The following is a 19,948-nucleotide window of genomic DNA, read 5'->3' as shown; positions in this document are numbered from 1 at the left end:
GGCGTATTTAAGAGTTGACATTTTTGGTAACTTGGGTAACATGCATTAATGTTTAGTTGAAATTTATATAATTAAGTGAATTTAACAACAAAAACTTATTTTAACACTGCACAATATTTCTATTAAGTGCAATAAACAATATTTATTCTTTTGAGAATTTTGAAATTAAAATAATGTTCACTTACTGGTTTTCAAAATCTGACCATGTTCTTCACCCAATTCAGAACAAGCAAATGCCAATGTTCAATGGGTTACAAACACTAAAAAACTAAATTCTCAATTTTTTTTTTATAAATTATCAAACTTCAAACCTTTCTAATTCAGAAAACATCCAAAATGATAACATTATTCTTATTTGAATTTTTCAATGCTTTTCCCCTTTTTCATGGAATGTGCCCATTTGACTTAATAATGTTGAATAGTTTTCAATTCACCATATATTCGTTTAGAGGAACCGTAAAAAATTACCAGACTATTATTGACGACAATGATGCTTAATTAATGTTTATAATTTGTATACTGTCATTGGACAAAGAAGAAAATGCATTTGACTTAATGTTGAATAGTTTTCAATTCACCATATATTTGTTTAGTGGAACCGTAAAAAATTGCCATACTAATATTGACGACAATGATGCTTACTTAATGTTTATAATTTGTATACTGTCATTGGACAACGAAAAAAATGCATTTGACTTAATAACATTGAATAGTTTTCGATTCACCATATATTCGTTTAGAGGAACCGCAAAAAATTGCCATACTATTATTGACGACAATGATGCTTAATTAATGCTTATAATTAGCATACTGTCATTGAACAAAGAAAAAAATGCATCTGACTTAATAATGTTGACTAGTTTTCAATTCACCATATATTCGTTTAGAGGAACAGTAAAAACTTGCTATACTATGATTGACGAGAATGATGATTAATTAATGTTTATAATCTGTATTAATTGAAATCTAAAAAAAAACAATCTGCTATGAACCAAAATAAGTCGTGAAAAGATACTTATTCTTGTTAGAAATATTATTATTATTCCCAATATTATTATTGATACCAATGGCTTAATTAATGTAATATATATTAACAAAAATAAAAAAGATAAGCTACGTACTTAAAAAGTAAATTTAATGGAGAAAAGATTAATGGGAAATTGTTTTAGGGGAAACTAGTTATAATAGTTAGAAACTTAGTTATAATAGTTAACAAATATACTCTTATGTAGGTACAAAGTATGTTTTGAGTAACTTTTGTGTCAATTACAGCAGCACCAATACTGTACATATTTGTGATACATTTTTACAAGTGCAGGTGAAAAGAGCTTAATTGTGATACATTTTAAATATCGTGAGATGCCTCGAATACATTATTATTACAGATGATACTGAATACTTTTTATCTTTATTTTGATAAGATGAACTACTAAATGCGTGCTTTGCTTAATACCTTTAAGCCACCGAGAAAAGCAACAAAATATAACAAATAAAGAAGCATTAGAATTATTTTAGCTTTATTATTTGTCTTACTGTTTGGAGCACGATCTTGTAATGTCTTTCAGTGCTGATTTATTAATACTTACTTTTTTCACCCTGTACTGATAATGGGTATTTAGCTAGTATATAATAGAAATTTTTTAAAAAAAGCAATACTTTTTAACCTGATCACCTGTTCATCCAGAGCACTAAAGTGAATCAAATTGTCCTAGGAGTGCTGTTAAATGCTCTTTAAAGCCCATTAAAAGTTAATTGTGAAAAATAAATAGTTATTCAGAAAATTTTGTATGCTATTGTGTTACATATTAGAATTTCACTGTATTAGTGAAACAGTATTAGCAGCAAACCTATGCTCCTTTTTAAGTTGAGCGCTTAGGATAATTATTAATGGGTTTTGTTACAATGATAAGTAAATATAATAATTTGAATTTTGAGGTTATAATTAATATATAAGGTTTTATAATTGCATATGTTTTCGTATATTTTAAGAAATTATAAATAGTTAATAAATAGCATGCATCACTAATTGGTAATGCACTAAGAAATAGGGGAATAACATGAGGTGTGTTGCATGTAAGAAAAACACACACACAAAAAAAAAAAGAATTTTAAGTTGAATACTTGTCGGAGTTACGGCAATTAAACGATGGTGGTCAACTCACACATGTTTCATTATACAAACATTATAGTACAACGTCGAATGGGGAATTAATATTAATAAAGAAAACTGAGTACATTTGTTGCGTTTTCCTTCCTTTTTCTATTTTTTTCTTGATCATCTTTCACTTAAAATTTAAAATCCACATCTGATATGAAATAAACACTCTATTTTGAAAAGTTTTGAGGGCTCATGGTTTTCCCGCCTTACATTTCGACACTTACAGAAAATTTGATTTGGCTTCAATATAAACAGCCTTATCCAAACAGCCAGCGCTGTACTCAAAACTTAATACGCTGTAAAAGATGACTATTTCGGAATTTACTTTTTTCAGCATTGGAGTGTTATTTTTCATACATGAGTATATTATTTCTGGAGTGTTTTTGCCGTCTTCTGAACTTTAAAAGTTATCGTGAGATAGTCACTATCATAGCTTTTGCAGAAATAACTTAGGGAAGTATGTACTGCTCAAAACAGCAAAAGAACGCCATAATTTTTTTTCTAGTAGTTTTATTTTTACGTACTATGCTGCAATCTTATTTTATTTTAACTTAAAACTGGCGTTGAACAGCCAACCCAATTTTGAGTTTACTAGTACCGATCTTCAACTCCATAGCCTTGTAATTTAAAACCCAATCCAGAAGACGACGATCAAGGATAGAACATAAACTAGCTCTCGTGGAGGACTTTCTTTGGTGGAACTAATCCGCATTTGAATTAAAAGGTAACGCATTTGCGTTACATGAAAATTGAACTAAATTTTAAATAAATTTGCCATTTTTTTTAATGAATGTGTATCTTTTTCAATTTACAGTAAAAGTGCTAAATATAAAATCATATTAGTTGTAATTATCCTTTTGAAACTTTAAATGTACTATGAGTATAAGTTATTTCAGCCAATATAGTTATTGCTCTTTTTGCATACAATTTTTAATACCATTATTTATCTTAATAGTTTTTAAACTGCTTAAAATACTTTTTTATTAATGGTGAAAGTTTTTACAACTATTATAATTTTAATATTGCATTTCATTATTTAGATACTGACAACAATGGATACCTTGACGTAAATGATTTTGAATGTCTGGCCTTGGTAAGAATCATTAATTATATTTCCTACTCACAGTATTATTTTCTTCTTTATAATGGAATAAAAAATTAATTAAAACTCCATTTTTCACAACGCGAACTCATAAATTCTCCCTTTATGAATTATTTCGTAATTCATCAAGTTATCATAAATGTTAAAGAAAATGATTTTTGCTTTTTATGTACACTTGATGATGCATATATCCCATATCGAGACATTGTTTTCAATGCCTCATTCTATAGTTTTTATAATATTCAAGGCTAATATATTTTATGAATAGTTTTAAAGAAATGATTCTTGCTAAACAAACAAAAAGATTATTTTATTAATCTAATCAAATATAACGCCTAGTGAAGAAATAATCGGCAAAATAATTTACTTACAACAACTAATAGGTATTATGTCATTGACTCACCTGATAAAGTTGTCGATAATTAACTGAATATATTTCATTTCAATTGGATATCCGCAAATAACGTCATCGGTAAATCATGGCATTTGTCGATTGAGAAGCAAATCTGGTTCGATACACACGCCCATGATGTCGCTTACAGGTATTCAATAAAATCTAATTTAAATCCTATGGTTAAGCATAATCACTTCAATTCTTCTTGAGTTGCAAGTTTTTTTTTAATATTTCATTAAAAATATTATATTTTGTTGAAGACAGTTTTTACGAAAGTAATTATTTTTACAAAAAAAGTTTATAAAATTTCATAACTCTGTCTTTAATATTTTTAGTTTTTATTATATTTCTATATTTATTTGTTTATTTTTGTATTTTTTTAAAAATTTACAATTGGGTACTTTTACTTCAAGAAGAAGAAGGAGATCACGTATACCCACAAATGTAAATTATGACGTTTATAAGCAAGATAACGTGTTAAGGTTGAGCTAAGTTTCACATAAGTTGGAATACTAATTTACGTTATGTTAATTATATACAGCGTCTTATCACACATCAAATTTGTAGAAATATAATTATTTACCGCCTACATCTGTTACCTAACTTAGATTTATTACTTGCTTATGACATTTATTTTAACCATGATATATTCTTGCTTTGTATATCTGGTAACTTCGATGTATGAAATTTAGTCTATGTTCTACATAGCATCGTGACTGTCTTTATGTAAAGTAAGAAAAATATAGTGTAAGAATTTAAATCCTTGTGAAAGAATCATTGTGTAAGAATATAGAATGTGTCGCTTAAGAGAATTGATACTTGATGGACTTGGCTTATTCGAAATAGAATTCAAAGAACAGTTGCTAATATAAACAAATACTACGTTTTAACAACCAATCAGGATCAAGATACGAACACTACGTCACTTGCAGTTAATCCATTGTAGACTTGGTTTCCATTTTCTTAGAATTTTTATAAGCTAATGTAAATAAACCTGTTTCAATGTCCCATGAAGCAAAACTGTTTTGGATAGCGATTGTTAGAAATGATAGTTCAAGCTTAATTAGGTAATCAAATTATTTTTATATCTTTCTCTACTGCAATTTAATAGATTTCGTCAGTGTTTTAGTTTTTTCTTCGCTTAAACATTAATTGGCGAAAACTAATGTGTATTCATTTTTGACAAAGTTACTAGAAATATTTAACAAAGTCAATAGTAACATGGCAATTAAAAGTGTAATTCACAAAAGTATAATTCATAATTGTATACAAATATTGGATACAAAACTGCATACGAAAGTAAAATTCACAATTGTATACAAAAGTATAATTCACAATTTTCTTGGAAAATGTGATCTTTAACTTGGAGTTCTTTAGATGCTTTAATTTGTTTATATAAAAAAAAAAAAAAACATTGTGAATTAGACAGTCAGTTTGTTATAAAAAATGTAATTTATTATAATCTTCATAAGCCGACCGGCCTGTGTAGGGGGCAGGGAACAGTCCTTGCATCTGAAAGGTTCTGGGTTCGAATCCCGGGCAAGGCATGGAAGTTCTTTCCTTCGCTGTACTATCTGTCCTCACTGTGGAAGCGACGTTGGCCCACCTAATATGCTGCCCTTGAAAGAGAGGCCAACAAAAGCGCCCGTATATGCCTGAATTGACTGATGTTAACACAGGTGGGCATTGGAGAAAAAAATGGAAAGAAATAAAAATAATCTTCATAATAGTAAACTTGTTACTTTATTTCCACTTTGAAAAATATTGCACACTGACAAAATTTTAAAGAATTTTATCAATGCGTTAGAGAAAAATGGCAAAAAAAATTTTTTTTGAAGATGTGATCTTTAAATTGGAGTTCTTCAGATGTTTCACTTTTGCTGATTTCAAAAATAAAAAATTATTGCGAATTGCGCAGATAGTTTGTTGCTCAAAGAGTATTTTATCTAATATATAATAATATTTTTCTCACTTTGTTTCAAATTTGAAAAAAGGTGAATAAACAGTGATAAATCTTTTCGAACTTTGCATTGGAAGAAAAGGGAAAGCAAACATAAATAACGCCTCGAAACACCATTTTTGCGTGTCCAAGCAGCAGCAAAAAATTTGCAATACAAAACCAAAATCTTATTCTTGCTCTTAAAAACTGGACGCCAAGCGATTGAAAGAAACTACATTCCACATACATTTCGAACTTTTCTTTCAACTTTTGTGAACAGGAAATAAACAAAAAAGAGTATAGCATTCCTTCAGCGTTTTCTTTCATGCTTTCCATGCCATCGGATACGTGGAAGATTTTAAAATATTGTTTTTTTGTTATTTCCGGGGCATTCTTTTTTAAAGCAGGATAAGAAGCATTCCTCTTGAAAAGTTAAAGAAGACTTTTATTCGCTAAACCCCCTCAAGTATTTCTCGAAATCACGAAGACAACAAGCAAATAGATCAGATAAGAAGTCACAATTCAACATTAGAATCTCTATATAGCTTCTTAAGCTAGTACTAGAAATAGCTATGCCAAATTTAGCGAATATATTCGAACAAATTCAAAGAAATGTTTATTTGTCATTGCCGATTTTTCTTGTGCTTGTCTTCAGATTTTTCTCTCCTCTGTTTAACCACTTTGAATTTTGAAAAAAAAGTCACTTTTCTTTTCCATTGCTCTAAAGATGCTTCAATATATCTAAATAATATTCTTAAAGTTTCATGAGTAGGAAAAGTGACTTAAATTTGAAGTCAGTTTTGAATGTTAAAGCGTAAGTACTTGTTCTTGCACCGTACTCGAATGAAATCGTCTAACGTCTAATCGTCTTACCGTACTTGAATGAAATGTACTTGAATTCGTTGAATTTTAAATATACACAGTTATAAAAAATTTAGAGCCAAATTACGGTAAGGAATATACGGTGTAAAAGTACCGGTACCTTGAGTGCCGGAACTTTTTACCGTAAAATCCATTTTTACCGGAACATGTTGCAAAAAAAAATTCTTACGTAGCCTAATTTTTACAGTAATAAATACTGTAAAACCAATGAATCCTCCAATTAAATAAATATTACTGAAAAAATTATGACATAATATTTTACGGTAAAAATGGATTTTACAGATGATGCACCCAAAGTACTAATACTTCATACCGTAATTTGATCCAGACTTTTTTACTGCGTAGATGTTTTCAAAAAATTTGTCTATATTTATATCATAAGCCAATAATTTGATCACCATATAAAAAGGGAAATATTGCTATAAAATAAACCTGATTCTGGATAGAAGTTAACAAGAAGCAAAAAAAATGCATTACCCTAAATAACTTTCAATCTAATAATTAGAATCAGACACAAATCTCTCTTTTTCTGAATTTTCATGCCATACGTTTTTGAAAAATCTGGATTTTCATCCTTAAAATATGAAGGATTGCCACCTGCTAGAAATTAAAAATATATTTTCACGATAGATAAGTATGTTAAGTATCAACCAAAAGAAAATATCAGCAAAAATTATATCACTTTAATTATCGAATACGATTATAATGGGATCATTACAGTCATTAATACATGCTAATCGAGATAATTTCATAGTAATTACCGATAAAGATAACTGAGGAATAGAGCAACATCACAGTAGTTATCTATCTCAAGCTTCAAATTTTGACTTTTCGGAAATTCTTCATTTTATTTTGATAGATATTGATTGTTTTTTAATATTATCATAAAATTAAAGGAAATTACAGGAATAACTCTTTACGATATCAATATGATTAGATGAAATCAACTTTTAAAATCACAAATAGTATATTTATTAAAACTTAGAAGGATTACGATACCAAAGGATGCACAATTCCCAACAGGATAAAATGGAGAGGATGGTAAGAACAAAGATGATTAAACTTAACAGATTACGCTTACTTGAGGTGAAAGAAAAACAGCTAAAAGAGTAAAAACTTAAAAATTGGTAGTCAAAAAAAAAAAAAAAAAAAAAAAAAAAAAAAAAAAAAAAAAAAAAAAAAAAAAAAAAAAAAAAAAAAAAAAAAAAAAAAAAAANAAAAATTAACAAATATTAATATTTTTAATAGCGTTACAAGCAAAAAAAAATTCTTATTGGCTCAAAACTACATTGTTTACAATTAATTTTGACGTTTTCAGTGCACTTCCGGTGTTTCGGAATCTCACTTCCGGTTTCAAAATCAGCTATAACTTTGCTTCTAATTATCGAAATTTTAAAAACAAAGCATTTTTAGAATCCTAAGAGTTCATTCTTTTCAAAAATGCAAAAAACAGAAATTCGAATTATTTGATGAAATCGGTCATTTTAAGGCAGGCAGATACCTTAAGTTTCATGAGTAGGAAAAGTGACTTAAATTTGAAGTCAGTTTTGAATGTTTACTTATTCGTAAGTACTTGTTCTTGCACCATACTTGAATGAAATCGCCTAACCCCCTTAAAGTACTTTAATGAAACTCGTTGAATTTTAAATATACGCAATTATGAAAAATTTAGGGCCAAATTGTGGTAAAAAATATACGGTGTAAAAGTACCGGCACCTTGAGTGCCGGAACTTTTTACCTCAAAATTCATTTGTACCGGAACATGTTACAAAACAAAAAAATCTTACATAGCCTAATTTTTACAGTAATAATTACTGTAAAACCACTGAATCACACCAATTAAATAAAAATTACTGAAAAAATTATGGTATAATATTTTACAGTAAAAATGGATTTTACAGATGATGCACCCAAAGTACTGATACTTCATACCGGAATTTGATCCAGACTTTTTTACAGCGTAGATGTTTTCAAAAAAATTGCTTATATTTAGATCATAAGCCAATAATTTGGTCCACCCTTTAAAAAAAGGGAAATATTGCTATAAAATAAACCTGAGTCGAGATAGAAATTAACAGGAAGCAAAAAAAATGCATTACCCTAAATAACTTTCGATCTAATAATTGGAATCAGACACAAAAACTCTCTTTTTCGGAATTTGCACACCATACGCTTTTGAAAAATTTGGATATTCACCTTTAAAATATGGAGGATTGTCACCTGCTAGAAATTAGAACCAGGAGAGTAAACCTGAGCAACTTATCCCCTCATCGTCACTTCTTAACCATCGTAATAACGATATTTGAAAATATATTTTCACGATAGATAAGTATTACATGTCTCATGTTAAATATCAACCAAAAGAAAATATCAGCAACAATTATATCACTTTAATTATCGAATACGATTACAATGGAATCATTACAGTCATTAATACATGCTAATCGAGACAATTTCATAGTAACTACAGACAAAGATAACTGAGGAATAAAGCAATAACACAGTAGTTATCTATCTCAAGCTTCAAATTTTGACTTTTCGGAGATTCTTCATTTTGTTTTGATAGATATTGACTGTTTTTTAATATTATCTTAAAAAAATGAAAGAAATTACAGGAATAACTCTTTACGTTATCAATATGATTAAATGAAACCAACTTTTAAAATAACAAATAGTATATTTATTAAAACTTAGAAGGATTACGATACCAAAGGATGCACAATTCCCAACAGGATAAAATGGAGAGGATGGTAAGAACAAAGATGATTAAACTTAACAGATTACGCTTACTTGAGGTGAAAGAAAAACAGCTAAAAGAGTAAAAACTTAAAAATTGGTAATAAAAAAAATAAGTTTGTTTTTTAAAATATTTTATAAATATGGCGCAGAATTAAGATCATTTACAATTAATTTTTCTTCATGATATAAAAAGTCTCCCAGAATTCCAGATCGATGCAAGACACGCATATATGAATAACATGGTTGAAAAACAAAGACTGACAAAACTAATTGTGTTTAGGTTCGGCTCTTGTGAGAGAAAAAACATTTTTAAAAAAAGTAAAACGGATAAAATCGACAGTCAATAAATCAAAGAAAATAAGATTTGATAAATACGGCACAGCAGTTCACCAATATTTTTTTCATAACATAAAAAGTCTCCCAGAAATCCAGGTCAATGCCAGACGTGCGCACAGACAAATAATACAGAAAAACCAAAACTTACAAAATTAATTTTGTTCTAAGTTTGGAAACACAATTTTGTTGTTGAGAGTAAGGATTACTTTGAATTTGTGCTTTATTAGAATTTTTGAAACTTGGTGAAAAAAACTAACCGAACAGAAATAACTAAACCAGATTTATGATACTAATCATTCAAATTATAAATACGTTTAAACAGCATATTATCAATCGTATCGATAATCCTGTAATTTATTTCACATTTTAGGCGAAAAGTATATATTGAGTGCTCTAGAAACCAAAATGTTTGAGCTGCTATGTTTCTTATCACTCTCCCAATCAGATTTCTGGGAGACTTTTCAAATCATCAGAAACAAACATTCAATAGTAAATTATCTCAATGTTGAGATCATGCTATTATATTTTATAACCGTCGTTGAACAGTCGACCCAATTTTATGGGTTTACGACTACTAATGTTCAACTCCGTAGACTTGTAATTTTGAACCCAATCCAGAAGACAAGGGAACTCCTGGATCAAGTATTGGGAGAAATTTGCCTTCGTGGAGGGCTTTTTGATGGAGCGAACCCGCATTTGCGTTACATGGAGAGGGAGATTGTGAGAACCTCCCACAGTTAGCCTGACGGCAAGGGGACTTTAACCCATGATCCGTCTACCACTGAGGATATTTCACGTCAGCACTGTGGACGGTGCAAGCCAGATACAGAATTCACATCGACTGGGATTCGAACCCGGTTCAGCACATTGGAAGGCGAAAGCTCTATCCCCTGAGCCATCGCGGCTCAGATCATATTATTTAGGATTATCTTATTTTTTACTTTGTAACACTAATTTTTAACTTTTCACTCTTTAACTTATGTATCTTTTTACTAGTTGGTGTTACCAGTCGATTTCTATAACCTATATTTTCACTGTTCTTGCCTCTCTTTCATCACTATATTCAACCATTTATTTTATCTTGAGGAGGAATTATCTCTTATTACCATTGATCTAACGAAAGTCCTTCGTAGTTTTCTTCTTAGAAAAATAATACTAAATTTGTTTTATTTGAAAGGATTCATTATGCAATGTTCATTCTGCCGTTCACATTGTTTTCTGTGTTGTTTAAAATGCATTAACATGCGAATGAGTTTCTCCAAAGCCAGTTCATAGATTGGCTGTTCATCATTAAAGGTGATGAAATTAAACATCATCACAATTGATAAATGATTTGTATTTGAGTCATTTTCAGAGCATAGTATTAAAAAATTCAAAAGATATTTTTCATCACTATTAAACGTAACAGGAAACAGTTCTATTTTTTTAATATATTCTTTAGCATAAGTTAATATTCAGTATGAGTTCATGAAGACGAAGTTTTTAAGTTCTTTAATTTCTCTTTTTCAATTGTAACCACAATGCAATTATTCAAATTGAGATTAATTGCGAGTGTTTCGTTTCCCTATCGGAAACTTTTGCCAAAAAAAAAAGTTAGCTGATTGCTGTTAGGAGATAAAAAATGAACTCTCGGTTAATTTGTAACAAAAGAGAATACTTTTACCTTTTAAATTCAGTTATTCAAACTGTAAAAATGTGTTATTTGAGAGAGCTAACGAGTAAAAAAAATTCTTGATGTGTAAATTACTATATTTTGCAAATCATAAGAAAAGTTTCAAAAATCAAACTGTAGAACAAAGGCAGCTTTTAAAGATCAAATGGAAATTAGTTTTTTTTTTCCGAAGGGCGGGAAAGATTAAACAATTTTTTTTATGCATACAGAAAAGATTTTTAGAAACAAGCATTTAAAAATGATCAAATAGTTTTACAGATAGAGTTCTGAAACTAAACGAATAAATAGTCACTTTTTCCTTTAAAGAACAAAATAATACTTTAAACTGTTAATTCGAATCATATTTTGTAAAAGTTAGCGTGTAAAATTAAGAATACAAGTCAATATAGCAATGATCTTTAAAATAAAAAATAATAATTTTTAAAAATTAATAAAATGTAAAATTGGACCTCGGTTATTCGAAACCCTTTAATCCGAAGACATGTGTCCGATAGCGAAATTCCGATTTTTGTTTTATTTAAGCGTGTCTTTAAGAAAAAATAAATTTTCTATGTGGTCTTGGAGAAAAAATTAAAATAAACGCTTTTTGCATGACTACAAAAGACTGATTATTTTATAAGAATAACAATTAAAGGTTTTGTTAGTAGGTGATATTGACTGCCTTGTCCAAAACTTGTAATTTTTGTCTTTACATTTATCTCTTCATTATTACTAGTGTAGCTTAGCTTGGACACCAGCTTGGATTCCACTTCAGATAAAAGGAAACGGGCTTTTTTTTTTAAAAGATTTATGCTCAAAAAAAGGTGTATTACTTGAGTAAGAAAATTGCATTATTATAGAACGAATGTAATCGGAAAAATGCCAACAAATTATGCAATGACTTCTAAATGAAGAAAAAAAGGAAAATACAATGAGATCAGATACTGATTCAGACTAACATGCTGTTTTGTTTAAAGCATAGTATCTTCACATTTATTAAGAAAATATACATTTATTAAATAGTTGAATTAAATTTAAATACTATATGCTTACATTGCAAGAAATTTCGATTTCCAGAGTTTAATGAAGAAAAAATTGATAATTCAATGAAATCAGCTAATGATTCAAACTAACGTGCTGTTTTGCTTGAATGATATTTATGAAAGGTAATGGTTAAAGTATAATATCTTTACATTTATTAAGAAAATATATATACATATATATTAAATAGCTGTTGGATTAAATTTAAATACTATATACTCACATTGCAAGAAATATCGATTTCCAGAGTTTATCAATGAAATATGATAAAAAAAACTATTTACCTCTAATAATTTGATTATTTCGATTATTGAAATAATTCAGATCCCAAAATTTTCTAATAATCGAAGTTCTGCTGGAGACTAATTTTAAGTAATAACTTGGGAACAATTCAGTAACCTCAAAATATATTACATAATAACTAAATATATCCAGTCCCTAAATAATAATAATAATATATCTAGCCCTTAAAATTTTAAAAAAGTATTTAAGCTTGAAAACAAAATTTTATGTAACATCTAATGTCCTTTTCTTGGGTAGATTAAATTCACAATTTTAAAAAAATACCAAGCATAGCTTAGAATAAGAACGAGAGACTTCAAAATAAATTGTACAGTAATTTATAGCTAAAAATAAGCTTTCATTATTACTTAAATTCAGCCGATGAAATCATAAAAAATAATTATGCTTGATATCAGAATTTTATGTAACAGTTTAATTATATTCACTTTTATTAAGAAAGTATCCCTGCATCCCTATATATTAAAATACAGCAAATTTGAATATTATTACTCACATAAAATTTTTTCATGAAATTTTTTTTAAGTAAAGAAACACCAATGAAATTGCCATATATGTAAAATATTACCAGTTTAAAGAAAATACAAATATTTTACTTCCTCTTTGTAACACAACTTCAGGTTAAAGACAATCTCTTTTGTTCATAAATGCAAATAAATAAAAGTTTTTGAATCAAACATTTTCAATTATTACTTGAAATTTTGTTTTACGTGTCATATCTCTTCTTTTTTTACACATGTAAATATAATAGCTTTAATCTTATGTTTCGAAAAATATTGAAAACGTATTTACTCATTTCATTTTATTTTTCCGTTTGGAAATATATCTGAAATGTAAATATACAACAAAAAATTTTTTACGACAATGCTTTCAAAGTGATTTATATATCGAATTATTATTTGAATTGAATTTTTCCTTTATTTTTTTCCTTCAGATCGATGGATTTTGGCGTTTAAAATAACGTCAGTAGCATAGTTACGATAATAAAAGAAGACAAAAATATACAAATATTTTGTAAGAAGTATATCAATTACCGTATACCAACAACCATTCCCAACTAATACAATAAATCGATCACTGCTTTTACAAAAGCTTTCGTTATTAGAGAATAATTTTAATGTTTTTTTTTTGCGTGTTTAAAATAATGGGTCAGAATATTTTTTTTTTCCAAAAAACAAGCTCTTCCTCATTAATACTGACACTCATTTGTCTCATTACAAAAGATAAAGTTTTAGCTGTCCATTGTTGAAGCACTTTCTCAAAAAGTTAGTTCTTATTAAGTAATTGCTTAATTTCAATCGTCCTTCGCTTGCATCATACTTTAGATTAAACTATTTTTTTGTGAATAATATTTTGCAAAATATTTTGACATATTTTCTACACTTTAAATTGGAAGAATTTAGTGAAATTTTTTGTTTCCATCATTTTAAATTTATATATTTGACAGCTTTATTTTTCAAATATGAATATTAAATTAAAATCAGGATTTCAAAAAAAAATGCAGATACCGAACATTATATTAAGTGGTTATCGGTGGTGACCAGCATACAATGTTTTAATCGCCATTACTTACATTTAGTCGCCTGTGGCTGATGGCGACTGTTCATTTTGTTCTTTATTTGAACCGATGGTCTGCACCAATTGATTAACAGTTTTGAGGTTAAAGCCTCGAACCATTCAGATTGTCTCTTAGCGCATGAAAATTCAATCACTAGATTTAAGGTTATTAAGGATTTTTTTCTCTGTTCACTCTACAGTAATTGTTATATTTTAATTATTTTTAAGGTTTAATTATTTACAAAAGCAATTGATTATTTGAAAGATCCGACATAAAATGTCAAATTAAAAATTTATGTTAAATAAAAACTATATATTTTAAACGCGTCACCGCTGTGCATTATTCATGATGTTATTAAAAGTAAGCTATTCCAGCAATATCCCGTCTTAGGTCACGTAAGTTAAGGCTCTATAATTTCACGATTGCGTGATTATGACTGTCAAACTGCATGATCAGCCTGGTCAGCATTGAGAACATGGGGTATTAACACTAGGAATAACCTCCTTCTTAACTCTATGAGTAATAGTAAAGCAAAGCTTTCTTTCATCAGTCCTGAGGAAGCCAGAGACGGAGAAGTTTGGGCCAGAAATTTCATAACCAAATGACATAATTGTGACACTGCGGTCAGCAATGCGCACAAGTCACCTTTACTTCCTAGACCAGCTGGTACCAAACGATTTGATGCTGGCTGGATTTCAAGTCGCCACTGGCGATCCAACCAATGTCTTTCACCGTGACAGTTCCGTGCGTTAAGGTTGTTTTTTGAAGTCTCCGTCGTCATAGGAAATGATTCTTTTTGTGAAAAATATGCTATTTTTATTACTGTTGTGAGTTTACAACAGTTACTCATGGCTGTTGAGTCAAAATTAGTTTATCTAAAGCAGGCGCTGTATATGCTTATTTTGAAAATGGTGCAAAACGCCGATATGGAGAAAAGCCAGAGTTTTGCGAAAATGAAAAGCGTTTGTGATTTAATTTTTTAACATTTAAAAACTTACTCCAATGCTGCATTATTTGGGCTCTTAAAAATTTTCAAAAATTCAGAATAACCCAGTGTTTTTTCATAATTTCCATTTAAGTAGAAAAATATCGCTAAATTGGATATTTTAAAAAATGTTTAATAACTTTTAAAATATTTGAGTTGTTTGTCTGCTTCAAAGGCCAGAAAATTCTTCATGGCAAAATTATAGATATAATTTAAAATAATCGCATTGCTTCAAGTTTGAGCGCTTAAACTTAGGCTTCTTTATTTCCATGTGGCCAAAGCTTCGAAAAACAACATTAACCACTGGGCCATCATTGCTCAATCCTATTATAAAGTTACATATTAAACACGTTCTGAAAACAATAAAGAATTTAGTTTAATTTTTTTTAAAAATTCATTTTTTTAAAACCAATTGTCCCATAATAGGATTCGCACAACTCTCGCATGAGCACAAACAGTATGTGTGACAAGACGTGTTCAAAAGCCTTCAAGCTTTGCTAACATTATTGAAATCTGAATCTCTTTCTAAATTCATTTAACTTGTAGTGAATTGAAAATTGCTTTAAATACTCTATTTTATTAAATAAAATTTGAAGGTCGCGAGAATTCCCCAAAGAATTTATCTCTTCCTAAATATCTAATAATCATACAAAATTTAATCAACCTTCACAAGTGTTCTAAACTAGCTTTGATGGTAATGCATGAAAATGGTTTTAAATTGTTTAATCATTCGGAATGATCGAAGTAACATATTATATCAATTTCAAAGCGACAGTCAAAAATATCATCTAAAGACAAAATGGCATTTAAAACGTTTATCTCCAATATCGCCCCGTATCGATAATTGATTCTTCGTGGAATGCTCCTTATTATTTGATTAAAGAGATTCAAAGAATTTTGTGTCAGCCAATAATTTAAGATATCATCTATAGATAAACGGTAAACTGGTTGATAACAGCAGTCGATAATGAAATCTTTATAAATTCAATTTAAATCAAATTATAAATAACTTAAAATTGTTACTAAGTTGAAGTATAGAAAAACTATGCATTCATATTTTCTCTGAGAAATATGCTGAAACCCGCTTAAATTGCTTCGCAAAGACTTTCAAATTGAAAATTAGGAAACATCATTTCTAGAATCGTTTCTTCAAACGTTTGCGTCGTACTTTCTCCAATTTAAAATTTTATTTGTGAATTTACGTTCAATTGAAATATGTTTTGATAACTACAGTTTCAAAATTGTTTGCATGGATAAACTCTTTAGACATAAATTATTCGACAACTGTATGTTGTACAAAACTTGGAAGCTAATTTTAACCTATTACCGGAATATTTACGAGTGGCGTATATATTAGTCTGGTTGATAAAGCGTTGGACTCGCGTTTGTAAGAACGGGAGTTCATATCTAGCCGGACGAAGAATCCTCGCGTATTAAATGGTAGCTGGTGCATGCTAAATCTATAGAGGTCACAAAGTCCTTCTAGTTCCCGTAACAAATCAATAATTCTGGTAGTACCGAATTGGAGATTGATCGTTCTATGGTTCAGGTCGAATTTACGATCTGCGATTGGATAAGTGTATGAAACAGTCCTTCCTGTGAACCGGGTTCTGAGGTATGTGTGTGGCAAATCATATTCTTAGCCATAGATGGCACCACTGAAAAACAAGAAGCGTGCCCTCTGCCTTAAAAATATCCTTTATTAATTATTATATGCTCAGTCGATTCATTGCCTCAAACAATTTGGCATTAGATTGAATGACTAATGCTGTTTAGGAACAATATGAACAACAATACCAGCACACAGACCTGCACTTGATCCTTTTGTTTCTTATAAGTTAACAGCTGAGGACGGAATCTTTATTTGAAGGGAGGATTAGGATGCAGCTACATACATATAATTTAGAAAACAAATTAGAAAATAAAAATATATATATATTGAATTAGATATGAAAAAGGTACTAAAATAAAACTTAAAAATTACTTAATGATAATTTTATATACTACGTGATGATATGATATGAAAGATATGAAAACATAAAAATTGAGAGAGTGGGGTAAAACTGAACAGCGGAGTGAGACTGGGTACCCGGATTGTGCTGAAATTGCTCTGCTTCTCCAGCGAACAATGTCTGAATTGCACTTAGCTACCTATCATATTGGTGTATTAATGTTGATTTAATCACGGTGCCTGTGTATATAAGTTTGTTCTACTATTTCAACTCCTTAATGCTCTTTTGTTTCTAAACTATTTTTATTGATCCTTATAAAAATCATTTTAATGCCAGATTATTATACATTTGCTAAAAATTCATGCCCGAGCAAACAATAAGAATTTAGTGCTTAGTGCAAAATTGTACTCTTTATGTAGATATATAGAAATTCTCTTCAATTTTCCTCTAAAAAAATTTTTTTTTACAGCAGGAACTAAATTTTCATACTTCGTCTCGGAAGATGCCAGATGTGTTGCTAATTTAACATTACCCGATGGGCACCTGTGAACCTAAGTCACGGATGAGAGCGATATTACCCACGTTACACTGCCACAGATACGCGTTCATAGAGTGGGCCACATTCAATCATCTATAAGAAAACTATTTAATAAACACAATTATTTTTTGTTAGAAATTTTGGTTTGACCCTCAGCATTTCCGGGCACTGAGACAATTGCCGCCCCCCCCCCCGAGTACATCTTTGACTTCATCACATATAAATTTACCATGTGTATCCGCACTATTAGAAATGATTCGGACAATAACAATTTATTTAATTGTTATTTGACCATATTCAAGCAAAGTCAAATAACCATAAATAAGTTGTTATTCAAACTGTTTACTGTAACTGCTAGAAAGACCGTTTATTAACTACTTTTATCTGATATCGTTACACAACCAGATTTTTATCGCACCAATTTTATCGTTCCTTGGCTGGGTACATATTATAGCCGAAATGGCTAAACTGTCAATATCATGTCCGACAGAACAGGGGTCTGAGTCCCAGAGTTGAGAAAATATTCCCTCCATTCTCTTCAACACATGAAGAGTTTCCATTGTTCCTGCACTCCCCAATTTATGACGCTGGACTATTAGAATACGATACATTAAATTACATTAAGAAAAATACAAATAATGCTTAAAAAATACATTAGCACTTTAAATGACAGTTCCATATGCAACACCAAGTTATGATAAAATGAAGTAGACGATTGACTTAATACTTTGATTAAAAAATGCTAAACGCTTGATCAAAATATCAATGAAAATTATTATATAATTAAACTAGTTATCATATGAATGCGTGTAAATTTCTTATTAGTCATTCTATAAATTACTTAGGCAATTTGTTAAATACTAGCCAATTTCATACTTTGCCAGTCAAACTTAGGCATTTTATAGATACCTGGATTTCGTACATTTACGGTATTATATATCTTAAGTTTTTTTTCTTTTAATTAGTAAATCAAAAAAGTTTACAAATCATAAAACATGCTCAATTGAAGTTATAGAATCTTAAACTTAATATGATTAGTATAAGAATGGTATTTAAATAAAACAATGATATCAACGTTTTTATAAGTTAGTTGTGTAAATACATTAGTAGTTTCAGTAAATGTTTATCAATAAAAACAAACGATACCATCAGACAATACCTTTAAAAAATATTTTTATTATTTCCCATATCATCAAAAAATGTATATTTTTATTTCTCTTTGTTTCAGAAATATACTATATATGAGGGAAAAGGAAAATACAATGTAGAACTTCATGATAAGAATAAGAAAGTAATGCACGATCTCTGGACAGAAATGTCAGAACTAGCTGATTATAACAGGGTTTGTATCTTTTTCAATCTTTTTCACTTTGTTCAAAGCTACTAATTGCTCATGTGCAAAAATTATTTTCATTATTAAAAATTATTGTATCTTTTTTAATCCTTTTCACTTGGTTCAAAGCTACTAATTGCTCATCTGCAAAAATTATGCTTTTAAAAAAAGAAAAGAAAACCTAGAATAACAGGAAGAAAATAAAAAGTGCATGTATATAAGTGATTACTCAAATGAAAAGTGAACAAAATTCAGTTACGATAGTATTTTGCGTAATAGAAGAAGTTAATAGGGGTGTAATAAAAATTTTTTGTAATTGATTATCCAAGTCATGTGAGACCCTTTAAAGTGAATGCAAAGTCACGTTAAGACAGGCATTTAGGATTAATCAATTAGAATGATTTTTAGGGGCCGAAGTTAATTTACCGTTCCTATATTCAGCCAAAGAGCAACACAGCTATCAAGAGTTATGATTCTTTGATTATTACAAATCATTTCTTCAACAACAGCAAAAGATTCAAGGGAGATTGTGTATCGTTTGTCCTGGGATTTCGCACATCCGATATTCATTAACGCTGTTCCCGAAAACTTTAGCTTTATTTGTTTATAGCCTTCTGTCCTGATCAGTGATCGCTATACAGTGAAAAATGTCCACATTATACTCACGTTCTGAAACTGTAAACTTACTACTACTGTTCTGGCTGCATGCATCTCGGGATGGCTTTACATTTACGTTAAATGCTCTTATGTTAATTGGTTAATCAGTTATACGCAATTTGCTATGCACTCCTCTGACCCCCATTTTCAACATTGATTCTCGGTTCTGCTATCACAACTGTATTTCAAAAGCTATCAGTCGTGTCCACTTATTATTTGGGCAAATTTTTTAAACACTAATTGTGCAAGGTATTTCATAATAATCGTCCTTTATTAGCTCCTAGTCAAAAGTGAAGTCTAGACAATATACATATTTAGAATAGCAAATTAACATTTAAGCTAAGAAAAAACACTAAAACTAGATCACTTGAAATTCAAACGAG

At 29.3% G+C, this 19,948-nt stretch overlaps 1 protein-coding gene across 1 annotated transcript in view; it reads left to right on the top strand.

Annotated features, from left to right (window-relative positions):
* The window catches only part of LOC107440520 (sarcoplasmic calcium-binding protein 1-like), a 127,930-nt gene that overhangs the window by 88,679 nt on the left and 19,303 nt on the right, over nt 1-19,948 (top strand). Inside the window, exons 3-4 of the mRNA XM_016053474.3 lie at nt 3,199-3,251; nt 18,804-18,917. Coding sequence (XP_015908960.1) covers nt 3,199-3,251; nt 18,804-18,917 — 167 coding nt within the window. The remainder of the gene's footprint in view (nt 1-3,198; nt 3,252-18,803; nt 18,918-19,948) is intronic.

This window comes from Parasteatoda tepidariorum, chromosome 6, assembly GCF_043381705.1.
Source record: "Parasteatoda tepidariorum isolate YZ-2023 chromosome 6, CAS_Ptep_4.0, whole genome shotgun sequence".
Classification (NCBI taxonomy): Eukaryota; Metazoa; Arthropoda; class Arachnida; order Araneae; family Theridiidae; genus Parasteatoda; species Parasteatoda tepidariorum.
Note: the sequence above shows the minus strand (reverse complement) of the source record. Positions and strands in the feature narration are given on the sequence as shown.